Source organism: Papaver somniferum, chromosome 8 (assembly GCF_003573695.1).
Source record: "Papaver somniferum cultivar HN1 chromosome 8, ASM357369v1, whole genome shotgun sequence".
NCBI classification, from domain to species: domain Eukaryota; kingdom Viridiplantae; phylum Streptophyta; class Magnoliopsida; order Ranunculales; family Papaveraceae; genus Papaver; species Papaver somniferum.
Genome location: NC_039365.1, coordinates 138298245 through 138317733, shown reverse-complemented (window position 1 = coordinate 138317733; position 19489 = coordinate 138298245). Strand labels below are relative to the sequence as shown.

General features: G+C 36.2%; 2 protein-coding genes across 2 annotated transcripts; one reads left to right on the top strand and one right to left on the bottom strand.

Annotated features, from left to right (window-relative positions):
- Nucleotides 1–719: 719 nt before the first annotated feature.
- On the top strand, nucleotides 720–5667 carry LOC113304651. The gene is made up of 6 exons (XM_026553790.1): nucleotides 720–1100; nucleotides 3034–3123; nucleotides 3258–3453; nucleotides 3975–4104; nucleotides 4700–4876; nucleotides 5131–5667. Exons 1-6 carry the CDS (start codon nucleotides 887–889, stop codon nucleotides 5287–5289), a joined length of 966 nt encoding a protein of 321 aa, XP_026409575.1. The 5' UTR covers nucleotides 720–886; the 3' UTR covers nucleotides 5290–5667.
- A 1115-nt stretch (nucleotides 5668–6782) lies between these two features.
- Nucleotides 6783–10066, bottom strand: LOC113306957. The gene is made up of 6 exons (XM_026555874.1): nucleotides 9291–10066; nucleotides 9115–9191; nucleotides 8953–9001; nucleotides 8258–8432; nucleotides 7833–8142; nucleotides 6783–7141 (listed from the first exon to the last, which is right to left on the bottom strand). Exons 1-6 carry the CDS (start codon nucleotides 9415–9417, stop codon nucleotides 6827–6829), a joined length of 1053 nt encoding a protein of 350 aa, XP_026411659.1. The 5' UTR covers nucleotides 9418–10066; the 3' UTR covers nucleotides 6783–6826.
- Nucleotides 10067–19489: the final 9423 nt, after the last annotated feature.

Genomic DNA, 19489 nt, shown 5'->3' with positions numbered 1-19489 from the left:
CTGCAAGTGTAGTTCAGCTAATGTTTATGAAAACACAGGTAGCCGAACTCAGCTTAAATGTAGATTTTTCTTTAAGAGAAAAGTTCGGTTAGGAGAAAAAAATTGCGACGTAGCCGAACTAGAAGTTCGGCTGGGAAAATAAAATGAAAAAATTTGCGATGTAACCGAACTCAATATATAGGTTTTCAGAGAAAAGTTCGGTTTGGAAAAAAAAATTACGACGTAACCGAACTAAAAGTTCGGCTAGGAAAAAAAATTGCGACATAACCGAACTTTTCTCTAAAAGAAAAACCTCCATTAAAGTTGAGTTCTGCTAGTTCGACAAAGTTTTTCAGATAATTCCTAGACGAACTTCTCTCTGCAACTTCCATTTTCAATGATTACTTATCATTTTTTCAATAAAAAACGAATGACAATTAATGGATTTGTTATAATTTTGATTTTGTTTTGTTAATGATTTAAATTAAGTTATATATAGAGGTGGCTGTGGTGGTGGTTCGAGGTGGTCGGTGGTGGTGATGGGAGGAGGTGGTGGTGATGGGAGGAAGTAGTTAAATATATATAGGTTAAGGGTAGGTGAGTCATTTCCACATTTTAGGACACCCCTTATAATTATAGGGTATAGATATTTTATCACTTAGTTGGCCCCACCACTTTTGAGTAGTGCCTAAAAAATCGTTCCACGAAAATCATAAACCATTTTCGAACCCAGACTGAGGTCCGAGCCTGGAGACGGAGAGACTCGGGGAACATTACCATCATCATTCCCTAATAATTTCTAGGGTTTAAGTTGAAGTGTTTAAACCCTGTCAATCTCTAGTAACCAGAACGAAAGCTGATAATCTAGAGATAATAATAAGAACAAAGAGTAAAGGAAGTAGAAACCATGACGGATGATGTAGAAACAAAAGAATTAGGGTTAGCGAAAAAAGAAATAGAGGAGAACAAGAAGAATGAAAAGGAAAAGGTGGAAGAGACTGTAACTATGCCTCCATGGGAGCAACATTCAGCTGTGATCAGTATGCCTCGATTCGATTACAACGCACCTTCTTCTCTTATGGACTACTCGCATTCAGGATTCTTTATTACCTGCTCCATCAGTAAGCTCTTCTTCTGCCTCTTCTTTTTTTGTATTATACATTACTGATTTATTTTGGTTAAAAGTGAAACCTTTTGAATTTTAATAGCATGTTTGCTTCAACTAATTGAATGCAGTAATGTAGTTACAAAAGGTAATCCAATTGCACCTCTGGATGCAATTTATGTATTTAGAAAGTGAAATGTGTATTGCTTTCCACAATTGGTTCATGGAAGTAGCCCATTTTCCTTGTAATTCATTTCCGAGAAATTCAATTTGATGAACCAAGCATGCTGGTAGTGAAACTAACTTCACATAATCAATATGATGATCATGGAAGATTCTACCTTACGTTAATGTCAGTGCTGATTATCGATGCAATTAAGTTAGAATCTTTTGAAGTCAATGTTCTAGTTATGGCAAGGCTTGCTGATTAGTGTAATCTGATTTTCACTGGATTTTACAATAGTGGGGAACGAGTAGTTCTAAGCCTCCGCAAGTTTGACCAGACGAACAAAGCATTTTGAGTTGAAACTAAAAATTCCTATATCTTCACAACCATTGGCTATCATATCTCTTTATCCAGGTTTTTAATGCAATGGGAAGGGGAGATTTAGTTCCTTCTAATATTCTGGTGATCTTCTATATATTAGTAATGATGTTCTTTGAAATTTTTCTTTCCAACGGAGCGCGAGAAAAGTGCCACGAAAGAAGTCATTTCTGTTTTACCAAAGGTTTGAAATATACACCGAGTTACTTAACCTCAATTAGTTTATTTCATGCCATTTGATATTGGTCAAAACTTACATATATACCTTTGCAGCACTTGTAATAATCCAATATATTTGATTAACACTTAATACTTGTCATTGTGTTATTATTCATAGCAAGCCCGCTCACTTTGTTTTCTTTCGTCGCTTTTATTCCTTAAGACTGATTTGCATACCAATATCATTTACATACAAATAGAACAATTAGTTTCCAAAAGATTGAATGATATCTTCAATCATTTTGTATTTATATGTCTTCATTCTGCGTTGTCAAAGGTACTCCTAGGCGACGTGTATGTGCCCTGTCCAGAGGGTGGGCTCATAGGAGCAGCTCAACTTTATTGGGTCAGTGCGCCCAGGGCCACACAGGCTCTACCCTGAGGGCGGGGGTGGGTGGGAAGAATTGAAAGTAAAAGCTTCCTTGCTACACAGTGATAGCTTTTTGAGTCACCGAACACATCTTAGTATCAGACTATCAGTTAATAAGGGCCTGTTTGGTACAATTTTTAAAAACAGTTTTCAAAAATAGTTTTTTACTGTTTTAAAAGCATACCCTTTTTTCATTGTTTTCATTTTCTAAAAATTATTTAGTAGGATAAAAACTGTTTTTGAAAACCAAGGAAAATCAACTTAATCAGATCAAATGTAAAGACTCGTCTAGGAGATAGTAATACCGGTCTTGACTCATTTGCAGTCATTTCCCCAATCTCTTAGTTTGTTCTGAAAAGAAGAAGAAGGAAGAAGAAAAAACAAAAAAGTACAAACACAGAAAACGATTATTTATCGTTTTTCATTTTTTTTGTTTTTAAAAACAGAAAACAAATGAAAAACGTTTTCTGAAAATGCCCCTAACACGTTTTCTACCGTTTTCTGTTTTTTCTGTTTCTGAAAACAGAAAACTGTTTTTAAAATTCATACCAAACACAGCCTAAATCTTTAATTTTCTGACTTGCGAGCTCAAAACTGTCATTCCTCCCTTTGTCTGTCTGAATCTGACGTACTGAGTTTACTGCGTATTCTTTTCTGCTTGCATAGTATGACTATTTCAATTGTCTATGGTGCCTTCTGCTGAGTGCTTACAGCTTTCTGATAGGGCATATTTTTAGCTCTTAATCGTTGTTAACATTTCATTCAAATTGTTGCAGTATATTAGGTCTTTGAGTACATCTAGTTCTGAAAATTCAGAAACGTCTAATGCAAAGAAAAGGAAAATATGCTCTGGGGAAGTAGGAAGTGGTAATGGTGCGGAGAGCAAAAGGACTAATGATGGAAGTGGTAATTTTGTATTGAAGAGGTTTTGTTTTCATCTCCACTTTATTAAGTACTGACTTACCAAGATCACCTCTTGTACTTGGTTAAGACGAGATCTCCAAGCTTACATGTAATTTGTTTTAATTTGTGAATTGCAGGTGAAAGTACTAGAGAGGCTACTCCATCGTCTCCTAAGATGGATGTGATTGAGGAAAAAGGAATTCTATCCCTGGTCAAGCTAACAAGAAGTGGTTTGCTTCTTTTTACATTTCCTAGAAGCTGCTCTCCTGACACAGTCGATATTGTGTCGAAAATATTTGAGTCTTTAGGTTCTGGGAATCTGAAGCCACTAGTGTAAGCACCTTTTATCTCTACCTTAGGTGAATTTTTAAATATTTACTAGTTTGATTAGTACCTTTGGTCTCTACCTTGAAGCCTCCAATCCTTGTATTTTCTACTCATTCTACTATGTTATGCTATTAGCATAGGATATGTGACTGAATTTGCGTAGTTACTACATTATACATCAATCTCTGTCCATTTTAGTACTTCAGGTGTCCACATTGTTTCTAAATAATCCCTACTCGGATGTTTATTTGACTTAAAAGTACTTTGTTAGACCCTGGTGGTTATCATAGATAACACAATTTAGTTGGATTTAAAAAAGTAATAATCTTATGAGTAGGTATCTTTTGTAATGAGTATTGTCTCGTCATTCAGTAGCAAAAGCTGTATACAAAAAACTAAATCATCTTTTTTGTTTTATGCAGCACTTCATTTATCCGCTTCTCATTTCAGCAATTTTTTAGTGCTATGCTGCCGAAAGGCACCCCAAAATCCACTACCTGACTTCAGTTGATGCTTTTTCATTGCAGTTGGTGTCATCGTATTTTTCCCATCCAAGCAACTTGTTTACTGAAAGATGAGGATTTGCGGACTGTTGTATCCAAGCTAGTCCAAGATTTCGTGGGCCGTGAACAGAATAAATTTGAAAAACCTTTGAAGGTAAAATCAAACTGTTGAGTTACAAATTACACATATTAAATAAAAAATCAGGGAATAATGTTAATATGGCGCCTCCCACCTCTTATGGGATTGATGTTTTATTCCATCAAGTGTTCTTGTCTTCATTACATTTTCCTGAAAATTTGGAAAATTACATCACGGTGAGATGAATAGTTTTAGCTCAAAATTGCAATTTTATATATTTTAATTTTGCTCTTGACAAGCTTTACACAAGATATTTTGATACATCTTGGAGCGTTTAATCTGTTTCAATATTTAACACTTTGATTAATTGGAATGGCAAAGATGTTCCAACAAAATTTGTCAGTGCAAAAAGCAAGTGGAATGAAAAAATCATCAGTAGTTGGTTCTTGAATTGTTGATCTTATATAACTGATTCTCAACTCAAAAGCTTTCTACATTTCTGCGTCAGTTTTGGTATTATACTTTATCTACGATTCGGCAAAGAATTTGTTGCTAGAAGGATAGTTTGTAGGGTTCGGGAACAGTTTTTTTGCCGTACCTTAGCTTGCATGGCTTGGAGCTTCACATCTGCTGAATATAATGTGCGTCTTCTATTCATTTGATTTTGTAGTTTGCAGTTGGTTATAACAGAAGAGGGGTCGACGAGACAGAGATGAAGAATAAGAAGACTGACCCAAAGTATACTGATTTACTGGCGCTATTAGACCGAAACAAGTGCTTCAGCGTTGTAGCTGGTGTAGTTAAAGAAATAGTAGCAGATGCTGTTGTGGACCTGAAATCTCCAGAGGTGAAAACCCAGAAACCCCTTGCTACAATGTTGTTGTGTTTGTGCATACATATATGTTATTTTCAAGCGGCATCTCGTTCCTTTACATTTGACATGCATACTTGCATGCTTCAATGCATCATTTGACAACCCTGAGTACCCTGCATGGAGATGCATGCTCATTGACCATGTTGCTGTGGAACCTTTTTTCTTGTTACTGGTTGTTTCTCCACATCAGTCATTATGTTTGCTAACTAGGTTATTCAAATCTTCAGCTGGGCGTATTCATCGAGGTGTTACCTGTTTCGGGGATTCCCAACGGGTCACTAGTGGTTGCCGTTTCAGTTCTTCCACACAATCTCTTCACTTCAAAGCCAAAGCTCTGTGTTAAAGCATTAACCGCTGATACCAAGACCGCAAATGGAGAAAATTGAATTCCTTCACAATGATCTTATCTAGTATGTTCTATCCAAATGGAGGTGCAAAGCAACAACAAAACTCGGTACTGCTTAGTATAACGCAGTAGAAAGCTCAGTGGTAAGAGTCTCAGATTTTGATACAGAACAATCAGATAAAACGGCAATATCAGATGATAATGTTAAAGATACATAGACCAGTAGATCAGTACCCCCATTGCAAATTTAATCTGTTTGATGTCAACTTGCTTACAACGGGGTATGGTTAGGTGCATCCTAATGTCTCTTGGCTGAGTATGAAAATTCATTTTCTTTACTTTCACCGTGTCTGTTATTGTAGTCGCACCTCATCAAATCTAAGATATCTAATATTGTCGCCATTTATAAATCGTACAATCATTCTATACGATCATTGCATTTGCTCTTTTTCTTCAAGATTAACTAAACTTTAACTTGTGCCATTTGGCACGAGCAGAACATTAAAATCCCTTTTAGTTAGATTGGATGATTAGAAAGATTGACAAGACGGAATTGGATAATGTTTGTTGTTGCGAATCTCTTAGCTTCTTGAAACACGTCCAAATCAGTACCAAGCGCTCGTGAATCATCCTACTTCTCTTGGTTTTGGTTTTCCAGTTGGAGCATTGTCTGGACAGTGAAGGATTGGATGAATTTGTTTTACCAAGTGCTGCCAACTAACAATAAATTAACCCTTTTTTTTTAATCAAGAAAACTTAAAAAACTTGCTTTTGAGTGAGAAAATCATTCTACCTTTCAAGTCTATTTCTTCTGGGCCTTTTTTATGGTATGCTTAGTTATTAGAAATTAGGGTGTTGCTTTAAGGTGCTGGTTAGACACACCATAAGCCTCCTCCAGGCACTTACACTTGACAGTTCCAGTTACCGTGTTATAATTGGAATATCTTTGCGTTGTTCTAAGCTCAGCTGGCCGGTTTAATAAGGAAACTCAGCCTTACAATCGGTATTTATCCTCAATCCTGTCACCGGCTTGAAAGATTGCCAAAACCAAAACACCTGCTGAAACTGTGTCGAATCCCATGTATGGCATAAATTTGTGCAACTTTCCATTTCATGACCTAGTCGCTTGTTATTATATCTATGCACCTACCTCTTAGGCATTATTTAGTGACAGTACCGATCATGTTCAAACTAGAGAACAAGAAATAGTAGCCCTAATATAGTGCTGCTGCTGAGCTCTATATATATTCTTTGTACCTTGAGAGGAGAGAATCGATTCTTTTTCATACATCATCAGCTCTTTGTGTCTCTCTATATGATGATGTATTTGAAACAGAATATTGTTCTCAATATCTTTGTCACATTTGGTCTCTGCAAATATGATTCACCTACACTCCAGATTTTTCATTACCAGATAAAACGTGGAAACCCAAGATTAGAGACAATTACACAACTAAATAATTTCGCGGCAAGAACCAAAAAAGAGACGAAAGATAGGTGATTAATATTTAATTAGAATTACCAAAAGGCTAGACATTTTTTTTACAAGCTAAAATCGTACTACACTAAGTGCAACATCATAGAGAGATGGAAAGATCCAAGTTTATGTTTTGCTTCTTCATTGCAGTAGTGGTAGAAGAAGAACCAGAACAGTCTTGAAAATTCAATCTGGAACTTGAAAAAACGTCGCTGATATCACTTGTCGATGATGTGTTGCTCCTTTGAATAGTGGGGCGCAACGAGAGTGATAATGCGCAATCTCCTGTTTCATTCTCTTCTTTACATTCAATAGGAAGAGAAGGGAGTGAAAGAATCCGAAAATCAGGTCCTAAACTCTCTAGTTTCCGCTTTCTAAATGATGAAATTTGTTGTACTTCTTCCCCTTGAGTAACCTGTTCCGAGTGACACCAATGAACCAAAATGTTAGAAAAATACAAGAATTCTTTACACCTTAGTTACACTTGAAATGTAGGTCTCCATATTTTTTGTCAAACAACTGGGATAAAATCTCTTTATTAAAGAAGATCTTTTTGCTAAAAGTGGCAAAGTTCAAAAAAAAAAACCTTATTAAGATGACAGTTTCCCATCTTATGCTAAGAGGCAATAATATATTCTCTACATGGTATTAAAAACAAGGAAACAAAAATTCTGAGACAATGGCCCCTGTGGTAGTAAGTACGGTGTTTATCACTCGTCTTTGTCTCATATATTTGGGTAATTCTGAAAATTTTCCCATGTACACCTCTTTGATTGGGCCAATCTTATGCCTAAAAAATGCATGACAGATATCTTAACATTTCTGGTACCCAAAATTAACAAGAAAATGTAAGTCAGTCACCCCTTGTTTTCATGATAAACAAAAACAACTTTATTATGTGTAAAATCATCAAACATATGAATGTATGGTCTATTTCTTTCTAGAAATATATATATATATATATATATATATCTTCATGATAAAACTAAGGTCTCGTACAATGAGAATGAGAATGTGTCATGTCATGCAGTGTTTTTACACAGATAATAAGACGACTTCGGTAAAAAGAAGTGTTAGGGAGAGAGAGAGAGAAAAAAAAAAAGTACCTTAGAGAAATTAGATTCTTGCTGCAGATGATGAGGAAATCCCAAAGCAGTGTTCAGATTGTAGAGTTGATGATGATGTTGTTGTTCATGTGCCAAATGAGATGTGAAGAGTGCATTACTATTGACAAAACCAGTCTGATTTTGCTGCTGCTGTTGGTGGTGGTTGTGCAGAAGAAATATGAAACCACCACCACCGCCGCCAATAGCATTAATATCTTTATTATAAGGGGAGGTGACAGTTGCTGTTTCACACATTCTCTCGTTGCAATGCAAACTCTGTGATGTTGAACAACTCCGCTCCAGTCTCGACCTGTTTTGTCAAAACGGAGAAAAACAAACAAAAGAAAACAACTCTGAATAGACCCAAAGTAGAGAGAAGAGACCAGAGAAAAAAAGTGTTGTGAAATCTTTTAAAAGCAAATAACCTTTTTGGTGGGAGCAGAGAACCGTAGAGGGATTGATGATGAAGATTAGTATCCTCAATACATTTTGATGAAGAAGAAGCTTGAAGGAAATTACCCACATCATTTTCCTCATCAATGCATCCATCATGATCATCAAAAGAGTACTGTTCTCTTTGTGCAGTAGGATTATCTAAATCTGTTAATAAAAAAATTAATCAACGTTAAGATTTTTATTAAAATATTTAAAGTTAGCTCTTTGGGGTTTGGATATATATATAAGAAAAAAAGACAACTCTTTTGAAAAGAGCTGATTTGATAGAGCTCTTAACTATGAAGCTATTTTTGGCATAGGCAGCAGCTATATATACTATTAGCTTTAGGAGGAGAGAAAAAATAAAATATGATGAGGGTAACAGCTAGACATAACCACCCACTGAAAAATTCCATTAAGACAGAGAGTTTGAATTTCACCAAAGATACTAAGAGTGGAAACTGCAACAAAAGATTTGAGTTGAAAAACTTGACTCAAATAAAGTATCAAAGTAGTAGAAATTAAGAATATGGAAACAGCCTTTATTACAAGTGAGAAAAGAGAGAGTAGTTCAGCTGTTTTAGAAATTAATTAACACACGAACAAAATTTAATCAACAAGAGACAACATAATAAATAATATACAGGTTATATATCTTGAAGAACTCCGGTGTAAAAGATCGTACCTTCCTCGCTGTTGATGCTCTGGTCATTAATCCTCATACTTCTGTACATCTAATGGCAACAACCAGAGAATAAATCAACTTAATAAAAGATTGACAAACAATAATATACTTTTTTTTTTTTCAGTGTTTAGAAACATGCAAGAACGGAGCATGAAGCAAAACCTGAAGATGGCTTTTGACGTGAGAAATGGTAAGTCCTCTCACATCCATTAGCTGCATCACAAGCTTAGGTGTTGCCCCTACAAACAAAGAAGAAGAAGAGAAAAAACATAACCCAGTGAGATATGAGCAGTTAGTAGAGAGAAAAAGAGAGAGTTTAGAGCAGTAGGTATACTTACTGTCTTGGCCACCAAGCCTTTCAATGGCTTGAACAAAACAGTGATGAAGATCAGGAGTCCATCTTAACCGAGGTACCTTAGACCTAACATACTGCCTTACAGATCCATTCCTTCCGCAATTCCCCATTAATTCCTTCCTTTAAAACTTTCTTCTCAACCGACTGTATACTAATGGCGTTTTTGTTTTAGCTACAAACTTAGAAGAATATGAAGACACACTCCTCCACAGAAGCAAACAAACTTAAATCAGAAAAAGAAAAAAAAAAATTGAATTTGTTCAGAAGATCATTAAATGTATATGAAGGAATATGTGTCCTATCCTTTGTCTCCTGAACAACACCCTCCCTCCCTTTAACATTTAAACTCTTTGTTCATCTTATCATCTTTCGCTCTCAGCAAGTTTCAAAAACCAAAAATTCCTGAGAATGAAATGAACACACTCTGAGAGAGAGAGAGAGAGAGCTACTAGACGGGGTTCCTTCAGAACAGAAATGGGGTTATAGTTATATATAATCTTCAATCTCGTTGGTAGTACTGTCTAGCTTTAAAGATACAAAAATATATTTTTACAAAATGAGAGAGAGAAAGAAAATAAAAAGAGTACAGAAAACAAATAAAAGCAAAAACTGATGATGATCCTGCAGGAGAAAGAGAAATCACGAGGAAAGGAATGAACAAAGAAGAAGGAAGGCCTGTAAATTCCTTAGGTCTCTGATAATACCACTGTTGTTTCCTTTTCTCTGTAAAGAAAGAAAAACAAAACAGAACAAGAAAATTAAAAAGAAATTCTCATCACGAGCTTCTGATCTTCTCGAAATCATTACTTATTAAGCTTTGACCTCTCTCTCCATACCCCACCACACAATTTAATTCAACAACAAAAAAACAACTCTCTCTGTCTCTCCCCTCACGTAAAAACAACGTCGTCATCATCACAAAAGTCCCATGAAATTTTATTCATTTTATTGGAAAAATATAATTTTCATTTTGAAAAAAAAATAATTAATTGTTTCGCGCGTACGCTTCACATGAGGCGCGGACACTTGACAGCAGAGAGGACCGAGAATGAAAAGGGAAGCAGTCTCCACCTGGGTAGCACGAGAGCGCCTAAAATTGTCATGTGTCTGTGTTAGGTTCGTGTCCGACACTTAAACGGGCGTATCTCTACGTCGCAGGCACTAATGACATTACATGCATATGTCAAATAATATTTTAATATAAACGTAGACTTAAAATGTCTTGATTCTTTTGTATTTGTATCATTTCATTAGTATATGTATTTATTTTTACATAAATTTGTTATTTATCAACAATTTACAAGCATTGTTTAGAAGTTACGTTCATAATTATCACTAATTTCATGATACACCTGCATCCTAACTTTTTAAGAACTTTTTAAGAATTTAGTCTTATTCGCGTCACTGTATCCGCGTCAGTGCTACTCAGGCCTCCACTGTGTCGGACTTCTAAAATATTTTTTTCCCCTTATAATTAGATTGGGAGCCGTGGTTAACAAAAAAACACTTACTGATCTTCTGTAATAATAAATTAATAATCAATTTGAATTAATACAAAATTGAGTTTTTTGTGCTAAAATTTTGGATGTTTTCCACAAAGCATCAAGGATAAAAGTACGAAAAATTTATTGATTACTAAACACTATTTACCAATATTGGCGAAGTGAGCACCATTTCATATAAGATGAAAAAATTATAATCAATTATGATCATAGGATTACTGGAATGGTATTGCCCGGTTAATATTCATGACACATTTAGCAGTGACAATTTTTTTTTCATCTATCAAATTATGACCCTGACTATTCTTATATGAAGCCTTTGTCTTTTTTTTTTTTTTTCATGATTGCTAAAGGGGATACCGTTTGAGTGATCGACAGTCTGGATCGGTTTCTAACTTTTTATCTTATATAGAATGGATTCGCTGAAATAATTGGCATCAACCTTTAGCAATCATGATTTTTTCGACCGAAAAAATAAGAAAATGTAGAAACAAGTGTGTTCTCGGTAAATTTGGGCTGCTAAGACTCGAAAACACTTGTACATATAGTTAGGGAACACTCATCTCTAACTATTCCAACTCATAGCCTACCATCAAAAACATTGGTTTCTCTATATCGAGTACGTTTATAGTTTACGTGGCAAAGGAGTAGAATTTCGAAGTTTCGCTGAAAAGAGATAAGAAACTATGACTGAATATTTACCATGCTGCAATATTTATCCTGTTTTCAATCTCCCCTCAAGAGTAAGCATGTTGCTGGGCTGGCCGTGGGGAATACATGGACCGAGCATTTACTAACTTCCGTGTTAGTAAATTGGAACTCCGCGATTATTTCCAGCAAGCATCCTATTTGACATGGACATATGAGAGTTTAATAGTTGAAGTCAGGAAATATATTCATTTAATAATCCATTCTTTCTCAAATAAAGAATCAATAAAATTTGATTAGCATTCTCAATTCCAATACATAAGCAATGTGATAGATAGGGGTGCACATACCCTACTCATATCCGCCAACCCTATTCTATCCGTCAGTTTTTTAACCGTATCCTACCCTATCCACTATTTGGCGGGTAGGGTGGCGGGTAAAGATTTTTTTAACCGCCAGTAAACGGATAGGGTGGCGGGTATAGGCCATATCCTACCCACCCTACCTAGGAGTGCACATACCCTACCCATACCCGCCAACCCTACCCTACCCGCCAGTTTTTTAATCGTATCCTACCCTATCCATTATTTGGCGGGTAGGGTGGCGGGTAAAGATTTTCTTAACCGCCAGTAAACGGGTAGGGTGACGGGTATAGGCCATATCCTACCCATCCTACCCGTTGTGCAGCCCTAGTGATAGATCAAGGATCCATTCAGGATTTATTTAATTCCTACACACACATCCTCTACAAAATAGATATTAGCTAGAAGAGTAAAATTAACCATCAACCAGTTATTTAGATTCTGAAGTCTAATTGTTTTAATTTCTTTGGCATTACCGGAAACAATGGAGTAGGCCCAATCATATATATTCGAATTAAAAAGAGCTTCGGAATTACGAGGGAAGATCCATAGACAATTTTATATGGGCACCTATCCATATAAATGGACACTATCCATATAAGATTGAACCAGATTTTCATTAGAATTTGAATGACAATGAATTTGAACCCAATATTTTCATAATATAATATGGATCGTACAAGGACAGTAATTGGAGTCGACGGTTTCTAGGGTTCCTTCCTCTGGGATCCCTGGGGAAGAGGATCAAGTTGGCCCCTACGAACAGCTTGATGCACTATCTCCCTTCAACCTACCTGTAAAAAATGAGCACAATCAAAGATATATAGCACCACCATCTGCCACTTTGAAAATCAACCGTTAAATATTAACGGTCAAAATCAAAATTCGTAGATGGTGAGGTTTGGTATATCGAATTGTGCTCATTTTTGATAGTGATCTAGAGTTTAACAAGAGGAACATGTCATCAAAATTTTGAGTTCAAATTCATTGTCATTCGGACTCTAAAAAAAAAATTGGTTCAATCTTATGTGGATCCTTCCTCCTTAGATATATATTTAATTTTTTAATATTTACAAATGTATATGACCAGCATGGAATTTTACTGCTTCTAAAAACAGTGAAAAAATACAAAATTTTACCAATCGTTTCGGCAATAAATAATTCTTACTCTCGGATTTTTATCCTTTTCCTTTTCTTTTGCTTACTATAACGTCTCCCTGCTTCTAATTTTCTTTTAAATTTTTTTATTTTGTTAAATTCGATCTTTGTCGAGAAAGATGTTCGAGAATGACCACAAAATCAACTTATATATATGGTTAACTTTTTGCTATTAGAGTGGCTACATATCAGAAGCATAGGTCGATTCCAAAATTAGAACCAAAAAACATTTTATTTCACAAAAAGCTAACCTTTTAGTTTCTTGAAATTGCATACCAAAACCAATTTTGAAATTGTATACCTAAACTGATTTTGGACTTTGAAATGTAGATTTTTATGGAATATCCAAACTGACTTTATAAATTTGCACCACCGTTCAGCGTGTGTGGAAGTATAAAATAAAAACTTAACAAAAAAACAAAGAAAATATAATTAGTAAAAAGAAAACTGCGTGCCTATTAATTTCGGGTGATTATAAACTCAAAATCTTATTTTTTTTAAATCTTATTATAGGTGTTTCAAGGATTTGGTTTTGAAGGCTCTTATGGATTCAACTATCCTAAATATGGATTAGGGGAACCTATTTTGTTATCAAAAATACAAAAATACCCTTTGAAATCTAAATAATTACCAAACCTAGATATAATTAAATAAAAAACTAAACCTAAACCCGATTAAAACAAATAAAAATAAACCTAAACCCGAAAAAAGAAAACCCCCTCATATTCTTCCTCTTTTTCCTTTATTTTTTATTTTACTTCAACAACAATTAATTGTCGATTCTCAGCCAACAATGACTTTAATTGGATAGGAATCGGAAACCCAATCCTCTTTTGTTGATTTTAATCCCATTAATAGGTTAGATTTGATTAAATTAAAGACTCAAAAATTAGTTTCAGAACTGAATATGGTTGGGAAAATGAATGTTTCCCAACCGTATGATTGATTTACGGTGAGGAAAATATTGATTTCCTCACCGTATAAATTTTTTACGGTTGGGAAAAAATATGAACTCCCAACCGTAAGTTACCCTGATTTTGTATACGGTTGGGAAAATATGAACTCCCAACCATATATTTTATATACGGTTAGGAAACCTAACTGTAGCTTCAATTTTCAAAAAAAAAAATTTACTGGAACTTTTTATTTTGATTTTCAAATATTAACTAAATGATTAGTCTAATCTTATTACTAATTTTTATCATTAATCTTGCTTAATTTAGTTAACCTAATCATTAACATTAATTAATCATTTGGATAAGGGGTTTTGGAATTGCTATTTGATGACCTAATTTTTGTCATCTTATGAGCCTTTAAAACCAAAATCTTGGATCCCCTAAGAGAAGTTCCTATAGACTCAACAAAATTGAAGTTTGTTGATCGACTCAACAAACATGAAAAATGGATGTTCAAACCAACAAATTTGTTGGTTTGTTGAGTGAGTTAAAACATGTAGCGCACGTTTGATGAAAGGTCGGGCGATCTTTTCTCTAACGCTGGCGCTTGTCTTTACATCGCCCGTTGCTAGTTCAAACGCCAGCGTTTTTCGTAAACGCGCCTCGTTTTTCATAAAAGCGCCAACGGCTCCTTCCATCCAACGACTGTTGCTCCTTTTTGTTTCCCTATAAATTCAGTTCATCTCCAGATTTAAAACTCACACCTTCTTCATTACTACCTTAAAATTACACAATTTCATACCATCTCTAATTTTTCTTTTTCTTTTTCAAACAAAACTATTCATATCAACTCAATCTACCAGAAAAAATCTCATCTCTATAAATTTTATTTCTAAGAAATATGGCATCCTCACATCAACGATCACAACAAGAAACACCACAACAATCACAACAAGAAACGCAACAAAATACACCACAATCACAACCAAGAAACACAAGAATTCGTGGTGTCAAGTATACGATGGATGAAGACGAGTCACTTTGCAGTAATTATGTATTATATACAGTGGATGAAATCAATGGTATTTATCAAGAAAAAGAATATTTTTATGATAAGATTTTACAAAAAATTTGTGAAGAAACAGGTAACCCAATAGACGTGATTCCGATGGGTTTTCTCATCGTTTTCACACAATTTCAGTAGCCGTTAGTGAATATGTAGCTTTGATCACTCAAATGTGGCACAACAGAACAAGTGGTGAAGGTGAACCGGATGTGGAACGAAAATGTCGGGAAGAGTGGCAAGGATCCCACAGATTAGGCTTCCAACATGAAACTTGTTTCACCATTTTGAGAGTGCTTAACAAGTTTAATCCATACTTGCTGGAAGGTAATCAAGTGCCTGCAAGATCACCACATGATCCAATCTCGCAGAATTTTCAGAATGGAGGGTCTTCTTCCTCACCTGATGGAACTCAAAGTAGTCAGGAACAACACAACACTAATCTAGACGTTAACACCAACGTCAAGAGAAGAAGAGGAGGGGGTCATAAAGCTGCAAAAGCAGCGAGAGACGTAGCCCAACGAGCATTAGAAGGAGGTTCAAGCGAGTTCAACTATGCTGATCACAAGGAATTCGAGATGCGGATAGAAGCAGATAGAGCCAGGGACCGTGGCATTGCTACAAATAATCAACAAAAAAGTCGTCTTTCGCGAGAACAATACTACATGGATTGTAAGCTAAACAAGTTACTTTCCTTGAACACTTCAATAATGAATGAACGGCAACTTGCTGCATGGATTAAGGGAATGGATGCAGCCGAAGCTCAACAAGCCGCGGCCGAACAACAACAAGTCCCTGAACAAGCCCTCCCTCAACAAACTGTCCAGTATGTGAATGTGGAAGAAGACGAAGATGATGCCTCGGAAGACAACGAAGATGAATACAATCTTGTTAATTGATTTTAATTCTTGTTTAGTTAAGTTTAATTTAATTGTACTTGTTTAAATTACTTTAATATAATTGCCTCAATTTTAATTTTAAGTGTAGTCGTTTAAACAAACAACTTTAAATTAAAAAATATATTAATTAAAATAAACAACAACACTAAATTGAAAATAACACTAAATTGAAAATAATATCTATCTGCCTCTCCCTCTGCCTCTCCCCCGCGAATCATCTCTTGCTCCTTTTAAAGCCTAAAGGCGCTTAGTTAGATCATGTCTTAGTTCCCATAGATTCCCTGGTTTTGGATTCTGCCAGTGGCAAGTCTATATTCTCTTGCCGGTCTCCCATGCTCCACCACAGGATCCGGCACCAAATCTTCATCTGGAAAACTCGTCCAGGTTGGGTCACGCCTAGTTTCTCTAATGACCATGTTATGCAGAACGATACAAGTCAACATAATTTTGTTCATTTATTGAAGATCAAAAAAGCGGGCCGGCCCAGCTATGATGGCAAACTTCCTTTTCAGTATCCCAAAAGCGCGTTCAATATCCTTTCTGCATTCCATTTGTTGGGTGTTAAAGTACTTCATATCCTTCGAAGACGTCGGTCCAAAACCTACCTGTTTATAATCTTGAACCATAGTTAACCATTCTGGATAGATTCTATCTGCTAGATAATAACCCTGAGTGTAGTGATGACCGTTGATGGTGAAATTACAGTGCGGCGTGATCCCATTCTTAAGATCTTCAAACAATGGTGACTTATACAAAACGTTGAGATCGTTATTTGAACCCGGGAGTCCAAAAAAGGCATGCCAAAACCAACAGTCATAGCTAAATGAATCTTCCAAAATTACAGTTAATTTTGGATAATGACCCTTATATTGGCCCGCCCATTCAACCGGACATGAATGTCACGTCCGGTGCATGCAGTCAAGACTACCTAGCATTCCTGGAAAACCCTCGCGGTGTTTTCTTCAGTTATTCTTTGAATATCTTCCTGAGTAGGCTTTCTTAAAAAGGTTGGACCAAAATGCTCGACAATTGTTTCACAAAACAATTTGAGATACCTAAAGGCGTTTGTTTTCCCAATACAGATGTAATCATCCGTGGAATCCGCTGGTACCCTGTAACATAGTATACGGAGGGCTGCAATGACCTTTTGTTCGGGACTAAAGCCTCGTACATGTCGTGCATCATACTGATAATTAAATAAAGGTTGCACTTGACAAAGCTCGGCAATAATCATTTGCGTGAAGTTGCGTCCCATGCAGAATCGTTTCTGAAAATCCTCATCGGAATAGACAAAATCATGATTAAAATAATCATGCATCATCTTTTCGTGGTAAAAATGTCGATCTCGCCACGTCCATCTTCTAGTCGCAACTTCATATGGCTCTAAAGGCTTTGGTATAATTCCGGATTGTAATTGCAACATAAAATTTCGCCTTCTTCTATCTTGATTTGCACCTTCATCCAATTGATGCAAAAACTCCATACACATTTCTTCCTCTTTCTCATACAACATTTCATCCATCTCCATATCTTCCTCAGAAGAATCAAAATCAGAATTCATGGTTCAAAGTTGAAAGAAATTGAAATTAAGAAAATATTGATCGGATGAAAGATTGTTGTGAATTTGTGAGATCAAACTCGAGCCGTATTTATGGAGGTAGAAACTAGACGTTCTGGTGACCGTTTAAAAGCATTCGTTGGTGACCTAGGTTCAAACGCCAGCGTGACTCTAAGAAACACCAGCGTTTCTACGACGACCGCGAGCATTTGTAGGAAAAACGCCAAAGTTTGTACTTAGTTCTCGCGCTTGACGGTAGACCGCCCAGTGCTTTACTATGACCGGTCCAGAAAGTAAGCACAATGATTGTGCGTTACAGAGTTGCAGGCCAAGTCAGTGTGCAGCCAGAATGACGCAACACTACGTAGACTGTCAAGTGCTTAGAATGTCATAACCCCGCAGGGTCAGTGAAGCGCAAAGGTAGCGATACACTTTAAAGACATTTGGCTAATTAATGAATCTTATTTTCCGACACAATGAGGCTTCATTAAGGGAAAGGCAAGACGAGGCCAAAGTGACAGATGCAACATGCGATGTTGGCATTGATGCATATCCGTGGAATTAAGTTGGACCAAACTCAAGTATGATGCAAGAGTGAAGAATATGCCAGGAGTTGGTCTATGGCATTACTTCAAGGCTGGCCAAATCTTGGACAGTGCAAACATGCTTATAATGCAAGAGTGACATTACTATTGTCAAGCAAATTGGCTAAGTGAAGCATATGACGCATGAGCAACCAGAATGAGCTTAAGGAGTTGGCCTCGATGATTGAAGCACAAGGATTGTACGTGCATTATCTTAGAGTGATAAGCATGCAGGTCCAAGATGGCTGAGCATTGGAGCAAGGCATAATTCAGTAAAGCGCAACAGTTGTGCAATACGTCCCAAGTGACGGTTACAAGTTGGTTACGAGCTTCACAAGCATGCCAATGATGCAAGACAAAATAGAACGGTTATAAAGTGAGTTTATAACCATGTGGGAGTATTCATAACCACCAAGATTAGGTGTGGCGTCAATTGGCTAGACAACACAAAAGTTAGCAGTTGAAAAGCAATGTAAGCAATTATGAAAACTACCTGATGGGACACATGGTTGTTCCATGCGTGTGCGAGTGTTGTGCACGGTTTTGGATAGTGAGTTTGTTGTATAAATAGTCATAAGGAGAGGGAAAATCAGTAGGCTTACATAGGAGAAAGTTTTGTAGACATGTAGTCTCATACTTGAGAGAATAAGGCATCATTAAGAGAATGATGTCCTGTTTAGTCCATGTGATGGACAGAAGATTGTAATCTTCCTTTAGTGCAATAAAATGGGTTTGTTAAAGTAATATTTGTGTTCATCGTGTTGCTGATTTGTGTGAGAATTGGTTAACATGGCAGAACCTCTTATGCTTATGGGGGCATGAAGAGTTAGAGAAAAAGAAGAAAAGACTTCCGTTGTGCAAAGCCTTATGAGTGAAGGAAGATGGGTAATTTGATGCGAGTATGCAAGGCTGAGTGATTGTGGGTGAAGTTGATTCACTGAACCACAATCATTGCCGGTCATGTCCCACAAAAATTTTAGGCGATTAAATGGGCATGTGACATTTACCATAGTGGAAAAGCCAGTTTGACCATCCACCTGGTTCAACAAAAAATTGGATTTATTCATTGCCTAGGAATTGCCCTAAGGTTTCTTCTTTAAGGTTCCAATTTTGAAATCTTTCAAAATCATTGAACGAGTCAAAAACCTAAACCTCAAGAGGAATTAATTAAAAGTCATGCCCTTTTTTTTTTTTTTTGGCTAAGTCCAAATTAAAACCTGACTTGATTTGGGTATACCCAGATTAATTGGGGTATACCCAATTTTAAATGGACTCTTTTTAAGGGTTTTAGGGGGAGTCCTAATGGGTAAGTTACAAAATTACCCTTACCCTTTTAAAACCTATTACCCTAAATCAGTTTTAATCTTTTCATTTCATCTTCTTCTTCTCTTCTTCTTCTTCTCCTCCACAACCATACCGGCTCCATCACCCCCACCACAATAAAAACTCGTCGATTAATTCATTGAAATCGTCGATTCGAAAACTCCGATTGATCTTCATCAATGCATCCAC